The following is a 20,146-nucleotide window of genomic DNA, read 5'->3' as shown; positions in this document are numbered from 1 at the left end:
TATTGACGCATTTACATATCCACTAAGGATTGCATTCAACCTCGCTTAGAAACATGCGTTTTTTTCGGATAAATCATCTATAGTTTGCCCAATACAAAAAACCGATATTAAACATGAAAAAAATAACTACCGGCCTATATCAATTTTACCTAATTTTGCAAAGATATTTGAGCAAATCCTATACCGACGGATAATTAGTCACATCCAACCCGTAATCTCACCATATCAACATAGCTTTATTCCACACAAATCAACAACAAACCTTGCACTTATCACTAATTTTATAGCAAATTCGTTAGATGTAGGACGTCAGGTTGATGTAACATATATAGATTTTTGGAAAACCGTTTCACAGAGTTAATCACAAAATATTATTGCATAGGCTACGTGAATATAATTTCTCCCTTGATCAAATTCTTTTCATCATATTTAAATAATCAAAAACAAACTGTTGTCTACGAAGAATATAAATCAACTGATTATATTGCATATTCTGGAATTCCCCAGGGCTCTAATCTAGGTCAGTTACTGTTCCTTTTATTCATTAACGATCTCCCTGATCATATATTATTAAGTAACAAATTGTTTCTTGCTAACGAGCTCAAAATGTACGGTAGGATAAAGACCATCCATAACTGTGTTAATTTACAGTGTGACATGGAAAATATTGCAAATTGGTGTGCTCTTTAAAAACTTAAAGTAAACATAAACAAATATAACATTTCATCTTTTACCAGAAACAAGTCAAATAAAGGCTAATTGTTCAATGAATCAGATCGTACTAAATAGTTTAAATTCGGTCAAAGAACTTGGAGTTATATTTGATAGGAAACTGACATTTAATAACCAAATAGAGAACATAGTTAATGAATCTCTCAAGAGGTTAGGACTCATAATTAGAACTGGAAAGGAATTTAACAATAGTACCACAGTAATAAAAATGTATTCTTCCTATGTCTGGTAAAAATGGAATGTGCTGCTCTTATTTGGAACCCATCACAACAGCAACACCGACACCAACTGAAAAATATCCATATTATAAAAATTAACTAACATTGAGAGCCTGCCTTACTAAAAATAATACAAAATTTACCATTTTTCTCTTGCTTGTTTATTCATCAATGAAAGGAGATAATGGAATAATAGTTGTATTTAGTTGGTAATAAACAAAATAGTTTTAACATACAGTTATTAAAAGTAATAATAATGTTAATTAAAAAGTAGTTCACAAGAAACCTAAACAACATGATACGTAATCAAATGCAGGTGAGTTTGTTCCTCTACTCACTGTCTTAACTTAGATTTTAAAGAAATTGTTTCTCTGACAACACTGTAATTTCTATGGATGGCAACACTGAACATTCTTCAGGTTCATATTTTCTGTTGTAGAATAGCATTATTTATGATTGTGGTAACTTACATTTCATTATCTCCTTTCACTGCTGAATAATCAAGCAAAAGAAAAATGGTAAATTTCGTATTTTTTTAGTAAGGCAGGCTCTTAATAGACAACTTCTGTATCCCTACACTTGAACAAAGGCGAAATGTGGTAAATATGATTTTTCTCCATAAAATAGTGCAAAAGAAGTTTAATTGTACGGATTTCATATCAGCACTAAATTTTCAATACCCGACACTTAAAAGTGGTCCTAATAACTCTGGCCTGTTCTATTGCAAAAAAGCAAAGACCAAAGTATTATTGAAATCGCCAGTATGGAGAATATGCTCTATTTATAACAAAATATATACAAAACTCAAAAAATAGACATGTAATATGAAGTGTATGTTTAAGAAAACAATTGCAAATGTTTTATGTGTTACACCTACACTATACTTATGTGGCAAATAAATAAAAAAAATGTTAAAATTTCAAAACAAGACTACATATTGTGTTTAAGTTGTATGGGTTCACATCTGAATAATGTTTTATGACATCCATTTGAAAACCTTTTCCTAAAATTTCTTCTGTGCTGGCAAAACTGTGACCACGAAACTATATTAGATGATGTGTGATAGATGTCTGTACATAATATATTAATTTTATATAATACTCAAAAAAGGTTACTTGATATGTATTAAGGCAACTATGCAAATAGCCTGGCTTTCATCCCTTAAAGGGAAGATCACTTGCCCACTGGTTGGTTGATAGTAAATATTTTATATAGTAAATTATACCTCCTGGCACAATCCACTCGTCAATGCCCTAGTTTTGCCCTATAATTTACATACGTTCTATTACCCATAGAATCATCATTCCAGTTGAAGACGCTGGTAACTTCAATATGAAATTGAATTTCAAGCGATTTAGTCGTTTCCTGAGCAAATGAAAGAAGGTAAATGTAAAATTTACGTACTGAAAAGTAATACACAGATTTTTTCCTTTGCTTGGGAATACAGTATTTCCCCAAACACTGGAGCATGACACAGTTTATTTTGAATGATAAGCATGTTTTCCCTTAGTTTTCTCCCTAAGAAGAGAAGCTCGTGAGATGATAATTTTTGACGTTCATAAATTGTAATTCTGTTCTTATGATACCCATTTCAATGAAAGTAACATAACCGACTTGAAGGTATGCACTTAAGATTTTAGAAAATTTATCACTAAGAATTCAGCAGCTTTCCATTATAACGTAATGTATAACACGATTTTTTAATTTTAAAAAAATACAGAGTAGACCATTTATCTTGACAAGCTCTTTTAACTTTTAAAGTAATAAACAAGAAAACAAAAATACTGAAGTGTTTTTTAAATAATACTCGGAAGACGTTGTTTGATATACCATAGAATAGCAGTGTTGCAAGCCAAGTATAGAATTTTGTTTTCGTCCAATGTCATTATGTGGAGTTGACCTTGGAAATGAAATCCAGCTTGTTAAACAGAATGTAAAATAGCGCACATGTTTTTCTGGGTCGCAAGATAAGAACGTTACATCCTTAGAACCTATGAAACCCTAAAAGCTTCTAACACTAAGAACCCCAGGGAGACGAAGCGGGCACTGCATATCCTGTTTAGCCTAAAGTTTAGTGCGGTCATAATAACATTTCTTATAAATATGTGAAAAGATACAAGGAATTGAAAGTTCTACGTTTTTCATGAAGTTTTATGTCGAAAAAGGACCTAGGTATGTATCACATTTAACCACGACGTCTTACACAACAATGAACATGAAGAACGTAATGTGGATTAATATTTAATATATCAAGGCAATCCAAGGATATTAAAAACACCAGCAGTTATTGTTATACTGCTTTAAATGACGTATTTTGTGCAAAGTTTTGAAAGTTTTCCTTTGTTTCCTTGTCGTTATCATACAGAATCTGGTAGTTGTAATTGTAACAAGTTCTCGTATTTACTCAATTTTCTGGCACAGAAATAAAAAACACATTCCATAAACGTATTTATTGACTTCCTACGCCCATTTTCACCTATCAAGCCATATTCATTCCATACTGCATCAGGTGTACTTTGATATGTTTTTGAGTTAAATCTGATTTGGAATTTTTAAATGAAAACATAAATACAGATATTGAAACCCAGAGCATTCAAGTCTTTCGAGCCCTCAATACTACTAATAAAATGCCATATTTCTACAACACCATGGAATAGCTCAATGATATGAGATTTCAATTTATCACGTAACATAAAGTGCGAGTGTGTAGGTACCCCTGATATTTTAGATGGAAAATAAATATCTTCCACTAGTGTACTTACGCTAGCGTTTGAATTTTTCTGGAATTTCTATTTCGTGTTTATTGATTTTTAGTTGCAGATATGATAAACATACTCTTTCGAGAGGCATAAACACGTTTATTACACGAAAGGTAAAACTTTCCTATTCAGATGACAACTCTGGTACTAACAAGAAAAACTACAAAGGATTTCCACGATTACATTTACCAAGGCACATGTTAATACATACAGGTGAAAAACCTCATAAGTGCCAAGAGTGTGGAAAGAGTTTTATTTCAAAATCTGGTCTTAAAAATCACATTTTCACTCATACAGATGAAAAACCTCATATATGCCAAGAGTGTGGAAAGGGATTTATTTCAAAATCTCACTTGAGAGACCACATGTTCACGCATACAGGAGAAAAACTACATAAATGCCAAGAGTGCGGGAAAAAATTTACTCAAAGGTCAAGTTTGGCAACGCACATGTTAATACATACAGGTGAAAAACCTCATAGGTGCCAAAAGTGTGGAAAGGGATTTATTTCAAAATGTCACTTGAGATACCACATGTTCACACATACAGGTGACAAACCTTTTAAATGCCAGGAGTGCGGAAAAGATTTTATTAAAAAGTCACTATTGGCTAATCACATGTTCACGCATACAGGAGAAAAACTTCATAAATGCCAAGAGTGCGGAAAAAAATTTACTCAAAGTTCAAATTTGGCAACGCACATGTTAATACATACAGGTGAAAAACCTCATAGGTGCCAAGAGTGTGGAAAGGGATTTATTTCAAAACCTCACTTGAGAAACCACATGTTCACACATACAGGTGACAAACCTTTTAAATGCCAGGAGTGCGGAAAAGATTTTATTAAAAAGTCACAATTGGCTAATCACATATTCACGCATACCAGATAAAAACTTCATAAATGCCAAGAGTGCGGACAAGGATTTTCTATAAGTTCATATTTGGTAACGCACATGTTAATACATACAGATGAAAAACTCATAAAGGCCAAGAGTGTGGAAAGGGATTTATATCAAAATCCGATGTAATAAACCACGTTTAAAGACAGGTGAAAAGCAAGATAAATGCCAAAAGTGTGCTAAAAGATCTTTAAAATGTCGAGATTAGCTAAACACATATTTACGTATACAGGTGAAAAGCGTGTAAAATACCTTAAGTGTTGAAAGGAGTTATTAATTTGGCAACACATGTTAATACATATGTGTGAAAAACAAAAGCGTACGAAGAGTGCGGAAAGGGATTTATTTTAAAACAGGAGTTGGTAAAACATGTTACACATCACATTGGAAAATTCACAAATGCAAAGAGTATAGTAAGGGTTTTATCAAAATATCAACATTGGCAAAAAAGTTCACACATACGGGCAAAAAACGTCATAAATGCCAAAAGTGTTGAAAGTCATTTATTAACAAATCACATTTGTTAAATCATGTAAACGAATAAAAGTGAAAGGCCTCGTATGTGTCAAGAATTTTTAAAGAGGTTTTGGTAACAGATAGGTTCACAAGTACAACTGTAGAACCTCATAAGTGTCAAGATTGCCGTGGCTTCCGAATATAAAAGCAGAAAATCTTCGTAAATAGGACTTCTCTTAATGTAATAAATGTCTACCAAAAGCCAAGTAAACTCAAATAAAACTTTTTTTTATCAAATTTTAGTCTGTGGAGATATCTATTCTGCATTAATCCCTTGTTCTGATTACAGTATTAACTTTGAACAACCGCATGCAGTCAGGGAACGGCCGAATTTCCTGAAATACGAACCGTTTCCAGACTTCAGCTCCGTCTCGCAAACGACTTTGGAAAATACTGATCTTTTCAAAATCTGAAACAGGGTGTCATACAAAGTATAAAATTTCTTAGGGAAATTCTAACTGCACCATGTCCAACTTCCCGTCCAAACGTGGGAAATTCCTAAGGTTATACTTTTAAGACTTTTGGTATCAGATTGATTCGAGAACCTAAACCAATTAGAACACTTGCCAACGACTTGAATCAAACTATAGAAGTGTTTAGGGCTCTTGACATGATGGATTACCACAAAAATTCCAGTAACCAAATTCATTTAGCGAAGGATATCAACAAGTCGAATAACTCGAAGTCCAATTAGACATGGTAACTATTGAAGTACTGCCATTACCGAAAATTAATACAGTATTTCAAACAGTACTCACAAATGCGTCCGAATTAAAAGTAGAATTCGGTAACGGCACACTAGAATTAAGTTTCAGAAGAGAATAAGTATCATATGTTGAGCTAACACTACAAGGTAAAGTCATGGTGAAATGTCGCCAAAAAACCGTATTTGTCTATCTTTAGCCCAATCTTATCAACACCTAAATTGGGATGCTGGCAATCCTTATAGGACCGGATACGATGGTAACAAGCACAACGGAAGAAAGGAGACAAAACTTCAAAAGAAACGAAAAAAATCAGGACCAAGATTTTGTCCGCAGAAAATGCAGCTCGGATAGAAGAAAAAAAATTCTTGAATCAAGCAAAATCTCAAAACTGTACTTCGAAGAAAAGAGTCAATCAGTGTAATATCATTTCGATTACGTTCTCAAGTTAAGCTGGTGTTCAAAGATTATGTAATGTTCAAAGCAGCTTACGTGAACTATACATTTATTGTATTCTTTATCACAGCATGAATTTGTCGTTCACCAATTTCTAGTTAAATTTAGCTGCCTAAAATATTTTGAACGAAGTATACATATAATCATGTTAGTCACCATGAAAAACCGTGAACTTTTACATATTACATGCAGTTTCATTGTTAGGCAGGATTAATTATTGTTTCGTAGAAGCGCTTGTCGAAACTCGGGAATGAGAATAATTCACAATTTGACTCAGGTGTCAGCCCAACGAGAACAAAAGGGAAACAGAGAACTTCAATGTATTAAGTATCTCTTCCAGTACAGTGTAATACCAACAACACTGTACTAATATTTTACATTGGAGACATACCTCAAAGCACCGAAACAATTACTTTCGTTCAATTATAAAATTGCTGTTTATTTCTTAAAACTGACATTTTAATGTTAAGGTTTGAATTGAAACAACTATAGGCAGCACCTAACTGAACGACTGAGACGAGAGTTTATTGACCTTCACAAAATATCACTAGAAAGACTAAGCTTTGGTTTGTAAGTGTCAATTTAGTCACGTGGACGAAATGTAAAGTGATGGATACTAACGGAAAAGACGATCATTGATTACAAAACCCGAGCGAATATCATACATTTGTTCTGAATTTGCAATAACAATAAAGACATTTGGACGCAAAATATTCTTGAAAGGCAACTGAATTCGTAAAAGATCAAAACTTCAATGAATACATACAGACAATAGAGAAAACTTCTTAATCTGCTATCGTAAATTATTTACAACGAGCTGTATTTCATACAGAGGAGGAGAGAGCGACGAGAGTGCGTTAACAAGCATGATTACAGGGTCCGGAGCAAAGCCGTTAGACAAAGCAGGAAATTTCTCCTATTAGAATAGACCTATTCAGCCATACTGTATCATATCTTGTGCAACGTGAAACTGAACATATTTCGAACGACTCTTAATTATTACTTTACTACGAATATTTGGGTTACTATTTAACGAGCAATAAGATCTAAAAATTCTCTCTAAAGTTACTCTTGATAATGTTAATTTTTGATAGTATGCTTACCCGATGACATGACGACGACAGTGCGAAGACAAAATATCTCCATCACAAAATCCCATCACAACAATATCCTTCCAGCTAACTATTTTAATCAATGTCCAATTCAACGTCCTAATGGATAGATCTACGCACGTTTATGAATAATCAGTGTTACCTGAGCTGCTGCTACGCTATGGTCAAACTTATACCACAAATGCCAACACAACCGCCAAAGATTTCCATGTGTGTTTTGGCAGCCTCTTTCTTAATTCATCTTAACAAACAATCCAATTATAACTTAAGCAGCACTACAACACTTAAACTTTCGATAGAGACAACTATCCGTTCTCCATTGGTCCGAAGAACATTGATGTTTTAAAATCTCATGAAGAGAATCCTTACTTTTACACCATAATTCTTTTGTGAGTGCAGTAACACAGCCTACTTCAAAAAAGAAAACGACGCAAACATCGAAATCGAAAATATCGATTGCTACCCTTTCCTATCCAACGACAATTTATCTCGAGAAAGCATTCAAACACATAGATAAAGGATGGATTATGAAATACTTATTAATCTAACATAAAATATGGGAAATATGAAATACAAAAGAAAAAAAACGAAGAAAGAAAAATAACACGAGCATAGACAATGGTGTTATAAAATAGAGGATCTGCCCATACAACAAAATCGTGAAGCCATACGTCACTGCTTCACCACACCTACTCTGCCCACTCTTCGACACTAAGATCGCAATGTTTCGAGGCAACAATCATGGCGGAAATGAGAGTAGCCAATCGGACGTTCCGGCTCAGATGATGCTCGGTTGTTTTTTGGCTTCATAGACTGGAACAGTGATGTCGTCATTTCCTTTCCGTTACCATGGTGATCGCCATGTTTTTTTCTATACAAACACGTGAAGCTAATGGAGCTAAGGAGCTTATTTCTAAAAGCTCTACATCCCTAAGCAACAAGGTAGAAACCAAATAGTTAATGTAAGTAGAATTATCATGTAATCACCATAAGAAGCAATTATACGCAATATAAACTCCCTAACGTGTAGATTGACAAACTGTCGGCACAGAGAAAGTTGTAAAAATATATGATTTTTTTTCACAAAAAGAAAAAAATCTTAGAATAATGTTAATTCTATTAGGGCAGTTACACTTCTAATGTCTACTCTTTATAATGGGAGTGCACAATATTATTTCTAAGTATACAACGTTACAAAAGAAAGAAAAGACTAGCCTTTAGAAATATTCAATCTAGACCATCAGTGGATACAGGTAACGTCTTTTCTTATATTCTCTATCAACTTAAAAAAAAAAATAGAAAAGGTACAATAATTACACATCAAATTATGAATGGTTCAGTATATATTTTACACAACTGTTAAACAATAATCCTGTTCAAATTTGCAATAGTATATCTATATCATACTCATATTATTAAATAAAATTTCCGCAACTATTTAAAGTTAATATCTGATTATGAAAAAGGTGAGTTCACTCTAAGGTTTAATTTAGAAATTACAGAAATTCTCAAAATATACGATATCAGAGAAAAATTTCACAAGACATGTGAACTCGTTCATTCAATGGTCGATCGACCAACTCGCTCAACGCTTGTCATGTACGTAACAGTATTTAATATATTCCTTTCCAAATTGCCCTTTCTACATTTTTTTTTTTCAGTTTCATTGATTAGAAATATTTAAAAAGAAACATAAGTATTTCTTTCACTCTAATGTTTGCACTTCACTGTTTTCGTTTTGCACATACGTTCTTCAGGTATTTAGGCTACTTGTTGTTTAGAAAATAAAATGGCGATTACCATGGCAACGAGAAGGATGTGACGTCACACTATTTCAGTCTATTGGGTTCATATGATGAAGATACGTGTGGGCAGATCCTCTATTTTATAGCATCCCTGAGTATAAGTACTGCCACATTCCATACGAAATACGCCCTCATTCTGTTCTCTCCTACGCATTCGTATCCTCAGAGTGGCAACTTGGTTGATGATCAACAAAGTGGAGAAATGAGAAATGATACAACTTGTGGAGAAAATAACATTGAGCAACGTAACACATGAAATAAAATTCTTGGTACGCAACAAAAGAGGACAATAATAATAAAATGACAAAAAGGATATACAGAAGACAAAATGTTTCAGTTACAATAGACATTAAGTAAATAAAAGAACAGGACAAATATATAATTCGTTAATAATACATTTTTTTTTAGCAAATCTGTAACGAACAAAGTACGTTACATGTTCATACATATTACTCTAAGATGACAACTATAGAAGAGAATACTACAAGATGATTGACACAGCTCTTTTCGGATTAAAGTATAAACTTGACCAGCCAGGAATTAAAAAAGAAAAAGCTCCAATAATGGAAAACGTGTTACTAATGGAGGGAGCTCCAATAATGTATTGTAATCAGCGATTCATTAAATTAGTCCTATTATTACGGTTTTAGATAAGCAAGCAGGCACCTGACAACATAGCTGAGAATGGCCAGAAGTACGACAAAACAAGTGTAAAAGGGGCGGATCCAGGACCGACTTCTGGGGGGGGCGGTGGGTTGTCATACTGCTACTTTTAAGGGTTCCAAACTTTGGGATGGGTTTTATTTATATATATATATATATAAAATAAAATTTACTCTTCTGGGGGGGCGATCGCCCCCACCCCCTGGATCCGCCCTGTTCATATGACTTCTCACAACTCTTCCCACAGTATCCAGTATGCATATGCACTATCCCAAATTAATAAATACGTGTTTCCATAATTATGTAGCAGTGGCATCAATGCTTAGAAAAAGTCATCAAATTTTTAGAGTACGAACTTTTGCATATTTATTAAACGCTCAAATGTATTAACAAGACACCAAAATAGGTACTCAGAACACAATTAAAGACAAAAACATTTACAGAAATATTTTTCAAATATAAAAATTAATTTATCCAGAAAAAGTAGATACAGCATGGGCGCCCGAAGAATATTTATAGGGGGCTCATCTCCTTAGCTACTATATTACGTTTAGTATTTTGTATTTGTATTAAGAAAATCTTAAGAAATTTAATTCATTTTCGTGAGCTATGGGCAGGCCTTCCTGCTTCCACTTAGGGCGCCCATGAGTGACAGTATACTTTCATTTCTATAACATGAAAAATTCCAGTTGATGCAATACAATTTATGTAATGCTATACTAAGTAAACTACAAAGCACTTTTTTTCTTTTCTTTCTTTCCCTTTTCTTTTTTTTAGTATTTTAACATTGTCATTCTAATTTTAGTTTCACAACCACCCGTTTCACAACTACCATCACTCACAATCATTACTTAATTTAAGAACTTTAGGTGATACATCCAGCAGCTTGTTGGTTTTACATCGTTGCACTTTTGGAGCGATCTGCATTGATTGCCACAATAGGCAACTGAAGGTTTTTTTTTTATCACCGAACGAAGTTCATACATTAACATGTGCTTTCTCATACATTACCTTACTCAGTGTTCAATTTCCAGAATATCTTCAACAGTAGTACTCTATATATTACACCAAGAAACCTGACACAAAACGAAACAAAACTACACACAAGCACAAAACAAAGCACAACACAACCGAACCTACGTGCTATTAGTCCTCGCTTCGTACATGTGATTTTCTCTCCAATGCGCATGCCCGACACAAATATTTAATAGGAAAACGGTCTCTGACAATTATTCTATAAATACGGTAAACCGTATATTTTTCATGCTAAGATGCACTTATTTTCACAGTTATGAATTAGAGTGTATTCAGTCTATGAAATCGTACATTTTGGTAATGCGATCGATAAATATTTATTTTGCTACTTAAAAAAAAGTTAAGTAAAAGTTGTCATTGACATATCTATTATACACATTATCTTTACTGACAGAAAATATTCTGGACTTACAAGATTTGAAAAATGCTGGTCTTCCTTTAGTCGTCAATTTTCTCTATCTCAGCAATTGTTCTCATTGAAAAGTAAACATGAACTTTCTGCTTCTCTCTCCTCTACCTTTTTTCAAAAGCCTCATATAATTTAAAATCTGAACGTTTTGCTGATTAATGGCAGGATGATAATCAAGGATAATACGTCGACATCCTAAGAAAAGAATACGATTCATTGCTATATTTCTATTTAACACACATCAGCGATATATCTAAAGTATCGCTTCCTTTCAAAAATATTACAAGTTACTTATAATAGCGTACTTTCGAAGCAGTACCGCATTTGGGAGCTTTGCGTCCCTAGGCACTCCTGCTCTCGACGCACCCAATAATTACGTGTTTCTGCACTTATTCATCCCTAGCTTCAAACTAAAACTTATCATAAATAAATTATACTGAATTAATTAATTAACAATTTATTACAGTTAAATAGCACTCACTAGATGCTACAGCTAAGACTACTAAACAAAAAATAAATTGGAAACATGTTCTGAACTACTATTACGCTATTTACGTAGATTTATTACGCTATTGCATACTTACTACTGCATAGATTCGAAGCGCACGGTGCTTCTATCAAATATAAAAAAATTCTATTTGCTCTTGATTTTGTTACTTTTTTACATGAAAATAATCTTTAAAAATGTTACTTAATTTTTAAATGTTGCGCCCTTCAAAAACTTTGCGCTCTAGGCACAGACATAGTCTCCTTAATGGGAAATGCGGCACTGTTTCCAAAGCTATCTTACGTAGCTAAGAGTACGGTAACAAACAGCGTACGGTATTTGTTAATCTCACTTTAGTTTTTACTGGTTAATTAAGGTTTCCATATTAGCCGGATTTTGTACGGAGAGACAGCCGAGAAGTTAGAAACTAATTTTTAAGCAATGAATCGAAGATCTCAGTTGCCTCGTCCCTCGCACCTATAGAAGACCTCTGAACATCAGTGTTGCGAACTATCTATGTTAAAAATAGTAATAATAACAGTGGCACTATAAATAATAATAGATAGGCCATCCGTATATTTAAAGTTATGTCTGTAACCGTGCTATACTTTTCAAAAATAAAGTAAATGTCAGCATTTTTCAGTAAATTACTTGTTTCATTTGAAATGGAATCATTATATAAGTTTGTGGAAACGTAGGGTTTAAAATAATCGTCAACAGTGAATTAAGTGAAAAGTATGGACATTTGTTCCATTCTCGCAAAGTACGGCACGGACACGGACAGAGCTTTAAACGTACGTAATTTCCACACAAAACACAGACATATGGTAACCCTAGTAGTAGTAGTGATAAATAGTGCAGTTTTTAACAACAACAACTAATAATAATAATAATAATATGAACGGCCAAGTTTCTTTACTTAAAATGTCACTGTTATTAATTATTAGACTTATGAAAGATAGAATATGGAAAGAGAGATATTACGTACAAATAGTTTAAATCGTATTTGGAAAATTGGCAGCAAGTAGTAGAAATTAAATACAAGAACAGAAAAACAAACCAAACTACATAACACATATCGGAGAGACAAGAAATATCATGTGGGGTGCCACAAGGATCCGTATTAGGTCCGTTATTATTTTTATATACACTAACGACCTACCAAATAATGTTGCTCCAGCAGAACCATAGCCAATACCACGTACCACGTATATGTACCATAGCTGCGACCAATATTTTCTAAATTCAGCCACGTTCCTGACAGCTTTACCACCTTGTTTGACATTTTTCTTCACAAGTGCCCAATACCGTTCAATAGGTCGCAGCTGAGGGAATTTGAGTGGGTTCACATGTTTTGCAACAAAATCCACTTTGTGTTTAATGTGACAGTTTACCGTAGATTTAGCGTAGTGGGCCGTAATCAATCCGGCCAAAACAATGGGGGAACACTGTGCATTTTATACAGAGGGAGAAATCTTTCTGTAAACACTCCTTTTCGTATATTTCGGCACTAATAGTTCTCTGTGTATAGAAAATTCCAGATCTTAAGCCGCACGAACAAATTCCTCGCCACAGGAGCACTTTTGGTCCAAATTTGTCCATTGAAACACATTTGACCGAGTCATCCACATCTTCATCTTTGATTTTTGTATAATATTGAGGTCAGGAAGTGTTATAAAGTCCTCCTTCACGTAAGTTTCATCGGCCATCAAAACATATTGTCCTTCCCTGCTCACAATTCGTTCATACAATTTGCGAGCTCGTGATTGTACTCTCAATTTCTGCTTTGACGACTGTTTGCTTATTTTTTACTTTCTGTAGGTTTTAAATTATTCCTAGTTTTAATTCTTTGAACCATTGCGATCGTAGTACCTGCCTTTTTCGCGAAATCCCGAACAGATAATGATGGATTTTGTTTGATTAACCTCGCCACTTTCTGGTCCAGTCTTGGGTTACGTGTACCCTTTTTTCGCCTCGATCCTGGCAAATCTGTAAAAGTATAATGGTTACCAAATTTTTCGTAATACCTATCACACTTGCATGGTGCCTTTTCACCTGTTTTGCTATCTGATTGTAGATGATTCCTTTTTTGGGAACACCATATGTGCACAATGTTGCACTTCACTTTCCTCGGAATTCGTCCCATAGCCTTTGCTACTTCCCACACGACATTCAGCACGCCGCAACAGCTAAGTACAACTTGCCAAATGACCCGCGGACTGCATGGACTCACTCAGCTGCCTGGCCCATGCTTCCCAGCGTCATCAATGTTGATATTTACTTTTCGATACAGTCCATAAAACCAATAACGCGCGATTTTAGTGTTGCTAGTTTCGTATAATATGAGACGCTTTACTTGAAACGCACATAATGATCTATCTTGACATTATTTTACGTTGCTGTTTATTGGGAGGAGAAGGAGTTAGATTTAAGTTTCAAATAAAGTGTACCTTGTACTCTTGATTGTTCTTTAGTACATACAGTATAAATTTGAAGTTCGTTTGACTGTAAGTTTTGGAGTATTGAATGTATTTTGTCAGTTTTAAATGTATTTGTTACTTTCCGCGTCGTCCGACCAGGCGACACCTCATTTAGATAGGATAATCGGTACTCTATTGCAAATACTGTTTGATTTGCTATATGGAGTAGCCCACATACTACAGATTAGTGGTTTAGCTTATATTTATTACTTATCAAATTAGATGGAATAGAGTGATATCGCACCGGTGTAGGAATGCATTTGCAGCTGAATGAAGGTATTGATTTGATTAACCCTGAATCATTATTTCTCAGCAAATGTGTAGTTGCAGAACGAGACTTAATTATATGAAAGCTTTAAAAAATTTATGAGGAAAATATTTTATATTATGGGTTTGTTTTACATTAGGTATTCCTAATATTATATTTAATATACAGGTAAATATCTCGAAGAAGAGAGAAATAATGAAAATCTATTTCTGTAAGTTGATAGCCAGTAGCAGGGCTAATATTATGAGCTAGGTAGCAGTGTCATTGGTGAAGAAGTGTTGTCAACCCTAAAATATATTTCTTTTCGAATGGCACTATGGCAGCTTATTACAATTATGAAATCTACATATAAAGAGTTACACGAAGCGCTGCAAAGTAACGGCACAACATCATTACAAAAGGTTATTTTGATTTCTTTAAATCAATAATAACTGCAGTAGGCTATTTTAAGATGCAATGGAACAATGTCAGAAAATAAACAATCTGACCAACCCAACATAAGGATCCGGCTTAAAAAATACTTTTTTGGTTGCAACAATTTCTTTCGTGGCATTGCTCACACTGGCTATTGACTTCGATAAACTATTTTCAAAATTTGTTTCAAAGATATGAGTTGGACAATACTAAAAATATATTTTTTGTAACAATGTAGCGTCGTCAGCTTGCAACACTGCGTAGAAGGTGACATCTTTGAATTTGAATCTTTATATAAATTCCATATTTGTAAGTAACTGCCATAGTGCAATTCGAAGAAGAATCTTTTTAGGATTGGCAATGTTAAAGCTATTGGAAAATATACACACAGCTACTACTGAATTATTTTATACATTTATTCTTAATCTGTACCAACCGCAACTCAGTTAATTATCTTCATAATATTCCACAATTACACTACCATGAAATATGTCTCAATATTACTCTAATAAACAAACCATACTATATCTTCAGTACATAATCTTTTCTGATCAATATATCTTCAATCAATATCTAGTGATTTTATATTCCTACTCTTTATAGCCATCTTGTATAAAGAAATCGATCAATATCTATTACAAATCGTGATTCGAAATATTCCACATACATCTAAATTTCACTCAATCCATTAGAATCTATCTTCATTACATGAACTGTTTATACCGTATATATCCTAGCAATATAGTAATATGGGTATGTGTCATTATATGAAAATCTTACAAGCCCGTGGGCTCATTTCATATCTACCAACAGGCAATACTATTTCACTAGAGGCATTCCTATATAGTTCATAATTTTAGTCCTTTCAATGGCTATCAACCTGCAGAAACAGATTTTCATAGTTTTATCTGTTTCTGGAGATATTTGCCCTGTATTATTGAGCCAGTGAGAATGACTGGTGTGAATAACTTTTAAGATACTGGAATATTTTATTAAACAGCTATTCGATGCGTGAGAACCAGAGAGAAACGTAACTTCAAAAATTCGCTAATCGTTTTCTTACATGTATTATCTGTCAGGAAAGTAAATGTACACCTATTTTTCGAGTCTGGCATTCCTGCACTCCATCCGTGGAGAGTATGAGAATTAAATCAATCAAATGTTTACTGAGGGGCAAAAAGAAAAGTTTAATCTGAATAAGACATTGTAGAGGAGCACAAGCTGTTAATACGAATAGTGCATAGTGTAAATAAAGGATGACACCGAAAGAGAAAGCCAGAAACAGCTGTTAAACTTAGAAAAAAGAGAAAAAAATGTCGAAGTGGGAACATAAAACTCAAATACAACAAATACGACGACAACTAAACATTCACCACGCCATGATCTTGGTGTAGTGGTTAAGGTGCTGGCTTACAAATTAAAAGAACGCGAGTTCGAACCCCAGTCAGAGACGTTTTTTAAAAATTTTGTTAATAATACATACAGCTCATGAGAGATGGTAAAAGAGGTCGTATTTAGTCTTTCGTAGCAATTATTGGTAATGTTTAGTACTGATAATACTTTTAGCCTTTGCGTATTGCTTTTATTCTCTTCTTAAGTTTGAAAGAGAAGAATATCCGAACAAATGCCAGCAAAATTCCTCATATTTTGAATGTAAACGCCATTTGCAATTAGTAAAGAATAAAAATTGAACGTTCCGATGTAGCTGCAAAAAGTAAAAAGAAAAACATGGACGTGGAGTGTTCGAATCCATACTCATGGTTATTAAAAATACAATTTCTACATGCTTTACACCTCCCGACCACGTTTCTACGTTAGCAATTAGGAGGTTAGTGTTTAGGGCCCGGTTTAGCTCTGAAGCACCACAGGTGCGAGCAGGGAGCAAAACACCTTTTCTCTCTCCCTCTGTGCGTCTATTTATCTATCTATCTGTGTATATATATAACGCTATTTGTGAATGCCATAACCATCCTAATTTTCAGCGGATTGAGATGAAACTTGGCACAAACATTAATTGTTGAAATATCTTGATGAGTTCATTAACCAGAATAATCAGATGAAAATGTTCAGAATGGCGGCCCTTCAAACTCTTAAAAACTTCCAAGGGAACCAAATTTCGCCCATAAATAGGTATTCAGAAAGTTTGAATAACTTTTCCTCTTTTACTGAGATATTTGTGTGCAGGGACTTATTGAAATATTGGATCCGATTAATCGCATAAAGAAGTTTCATGCTCTTTCGCTACGGTCAGGCTTTTTTTTTTTTTTTTTTTTTGCAGAAGGGAGTTATTTTCGTATCGGAACAAGATGATTGTTAGTGATGTGATGAAATTACACATTGAAAGTGAAGTAACTTGTGAAACGTGTTATTTGAAAGAATAAATAATAAATGTGCTTTCCCCTAACACAGAGAACATTAATAATAATAATAATAATAATAATAATAATAATAATAATAATAATAATAGGTGTTGTTTGTGGCAAGACAATATCTTCCTCAATTCTTCTTCAAACGTAATAATTGTAACGCCACATCTCCCTTACAAACAAAATATTAGCAATTTATATCGAGAGAACGGGAAATTGTAGAGTGATGGGAGCAACGTTGGACAGTATGCACTCATAGTAATCTGAAAAATAAGCGATTTCAATGCAAAATGAACGAAGAGTCATTGTCATGGGTAGTCATGGAGCCACGGCAGAGCCCTCTTTAGGCAAAATGTCGATAACTTATATCGAGACAACAGGGGTGAAAGTGAGATGGGACCAACGTTCTGCCGTTTCATGACAAAACGCTGTAACTTCGGCGGAGCAGTTTTGCGAAAATGAGCTGTAAAGTTTTCATCCGAAAATGTGATCTGTATCGTGTAGAACAAGTGTAACTGGGCAATAATGGTCAACCAATCAATTTTCACCAAATTTAATCACACAACATGCATTTACGTAACATTACATGTAATCACGTGTTTCCAAAGTCAAGATACACTGGTTCTACACGATACAGATCACATTTTCAGATGAAAACTTTACGGCTCTTTTTCGCAAAACTGCTCCGCCAAAGTTACAGCATTTTGTCACAACACGGCAGCGTTGGACACTGTGGACCCATAAGGCGCATCGAAATTAGTGGGGGGAGGGCGCCAGCCAGCCATAATTATTTCCACATAATAATATAAAATGATATTGTTGAAATACACACATGAGTTAGCAAATAATATTTGATATTATTATTATTATTATTATTATTATTATTATTATTATTATTATTATTATTATTATTATTATCGACAGCGTCTTTTCATTACGTGTGCATGTTTGATATGAAGCCAAAGAGAAAATCCATCATTCGTAGAAAGAATAAGAATAGTCAGTTACTTTAACTGTGAACGACAGCGAAAAATACGAAAAGAGTGATTAGCTCTAGCGAAAAGAAACAATACTTTCTCTCAAATGGATAAAAAAATAAGCCGAGACAGATTCGAACTCGCATGAAAGGCGTGAAAAGTCAGTGCTTTGTCCAGTTTTTTTTTAACTGACTCACCGAACGTGTTTCAGTAACTTACTTACTTCACTCGTTTAACTTGCTTTTTCTAATAACTTATAACGACAGAGACACGAACACAGAAACATAAGGAACAGTTAAAAATCATACATGCTCTCCCGCCGGGAATCGAACCCGGGACACCAGACACCAAAGTCGCACGTGCTAGCCACTAGACCAGAGGGGAGAACACTGCTCACTTTCTGTGTCGTTAGGAATTACGACCACTGTATTGTCAGCTATCACTTCTGTGGGTTGTATACTATGATCACATGTTTCTTCTTTGCTGGAAGAGTTAAACCTACATTCTATGTAATACATGAGGTATTTAGACCTACATGCTCTTCATATAATGTAATAAAAGGGTCATGCTGGGAATAAGAAAAACAACATTCCTTGGACAAAACGGAAACTATTGGCATCAGAAATATTTATCTACGAGGTATGCGCAGTAGTATATTTCAGAATAGTTACTGTTTAGTTCAGTAAACGAAGAAAGGGGTATAAAAAAGCAAATATGTCGAGTCAACGAGATCGACCAGAGTTGACAGAGGCGAAGTAGTAATACAACAACTTCGTTAAATTGATAATTGGTTCTTTATTCTGTAGTAGATCGTATCACAACTTTACGGGAGAGCAGAGAAAGACTTACTAACGCTGTCCATAGAGTATGCATTAGTAACACGATCATACAGACACAAACGGATGTAACTGTGAGTACTACAACTTGGATTTAACGAAAGCCGTTTAGATATTCAGTGGTTTGCAGGGTTGTATAAGACACAAAAAGTTAAGACACAATACAATTCTTCATACCTCAGCTTCCAGTAACTAGATACATGCAATTTCAGGATAGATACAGAAAATGCTGTCGGATTTTAATACATGACGTATTGCAGGATACAAAATACTTTGCATTACTTTTTTGTTTGTAGACAGCTACTAGCTTAGTGTTCTGAAAGGTTGTGTATAAACTAGAGATAGCCAATTCCGGAATATTACTTTCCGGACTCCCGAAAGTAAAACCGGACAAATTCCGGAATTCGGAAAATTCCGATTTTGGAATAATTCCGGAATTCGGAAAAATCCCGAATTTAGAAATTTCTGACTTCGTTTACATTCCGGAATTCGGAACAATCCGGATTTTTTCGAAATCCGGAATTTTTCTCAATTCCGGAATTATCTAAATTCCGGATTCTTCCCAAGTTCCGGAATGCTTCTGAATTATGTAGTTTAACTGAATTCCATAATTTTCCGAAATCCGGAAAGTGAAAGTTCCGCTTCCAAAAAATGAATTTATTTTGGTTAATATGAATCATGGTGGAAATAAGTCTTTGACCAGGTAATGGCGACTGCTTTGAAAGAAATAGAGAGTATGAGAATTCAATCTGTCATATTTGTAGTTTCGTGTGGAGAAAATACAAACTTGTGAACTAACGGTTTAAGGAAAACTCAAGGTATTAATGTAAACTTTTCGAACATCATAAAAGAAATACGAAAGACATTTTGAATCGAAGAAATATAACATACAAGTTTGCAAGCGGAGACAAAGAAACCTAACGTAACCAGACTAAAGACGAATCGTTTACCGCGTAGCGATCAAGGTCGAGCTGTTTTCCAGGGCGAGTTTCGAGTTGAGTCGAGTTTGA

At 34.3% G+C, this 20,146-nt stretch overlaps 1 protein-coding gene across 3 annotated transcripts in view; it reads left to right on the top strand.

The window, feature by feature from the left end:
- The window catches only part of LOC145663346 (uncharacterized), a 141,270-nt gene that overhangs the window by 83,755 nt on the left and 37,369 nt on the right, over nt 1-20,146 (top strand). Inside the window, exon 3 of one of the 3 annotated variants that reach the window (XM_081729625.1) lies at nt 3,771-5,609. The exons of 1 other annotated variant lie outside the window; for it this stretch is intronic. In XM_081729625.1, coding sequence (XP_081585751.1) covers nt 3,771-4,599 — 829 coding nt within the window. In that variant the 3' untranslated portion in view covers nt 4,600-5,609. Of the gene's footprint in view, nt 1-3,764; nt 5,610-20,146 lie in introns of those variants that run through there. One more of the 3 variants, XM_081729624.1, reaches the window with a different exon arrangement.

This window comes from Thermobia domestica, chromosome 1, assembly GCF_964235325.1.
Source record: "Thermobia domestica chromosome 1, izTheDome1.hap1.1, whole genome shotgun sequence".
Classification (NCBI taxonomy): domain Eukaryota; kingdom Metazoa; phylum Arthropoda; class Insecta; order Zygentoma; family Lepismatidae; genus Thermobia; species Thermobia domestica.
This window is presented reverse-complemented; position numbering and strand designations above follow the sequence as displayed.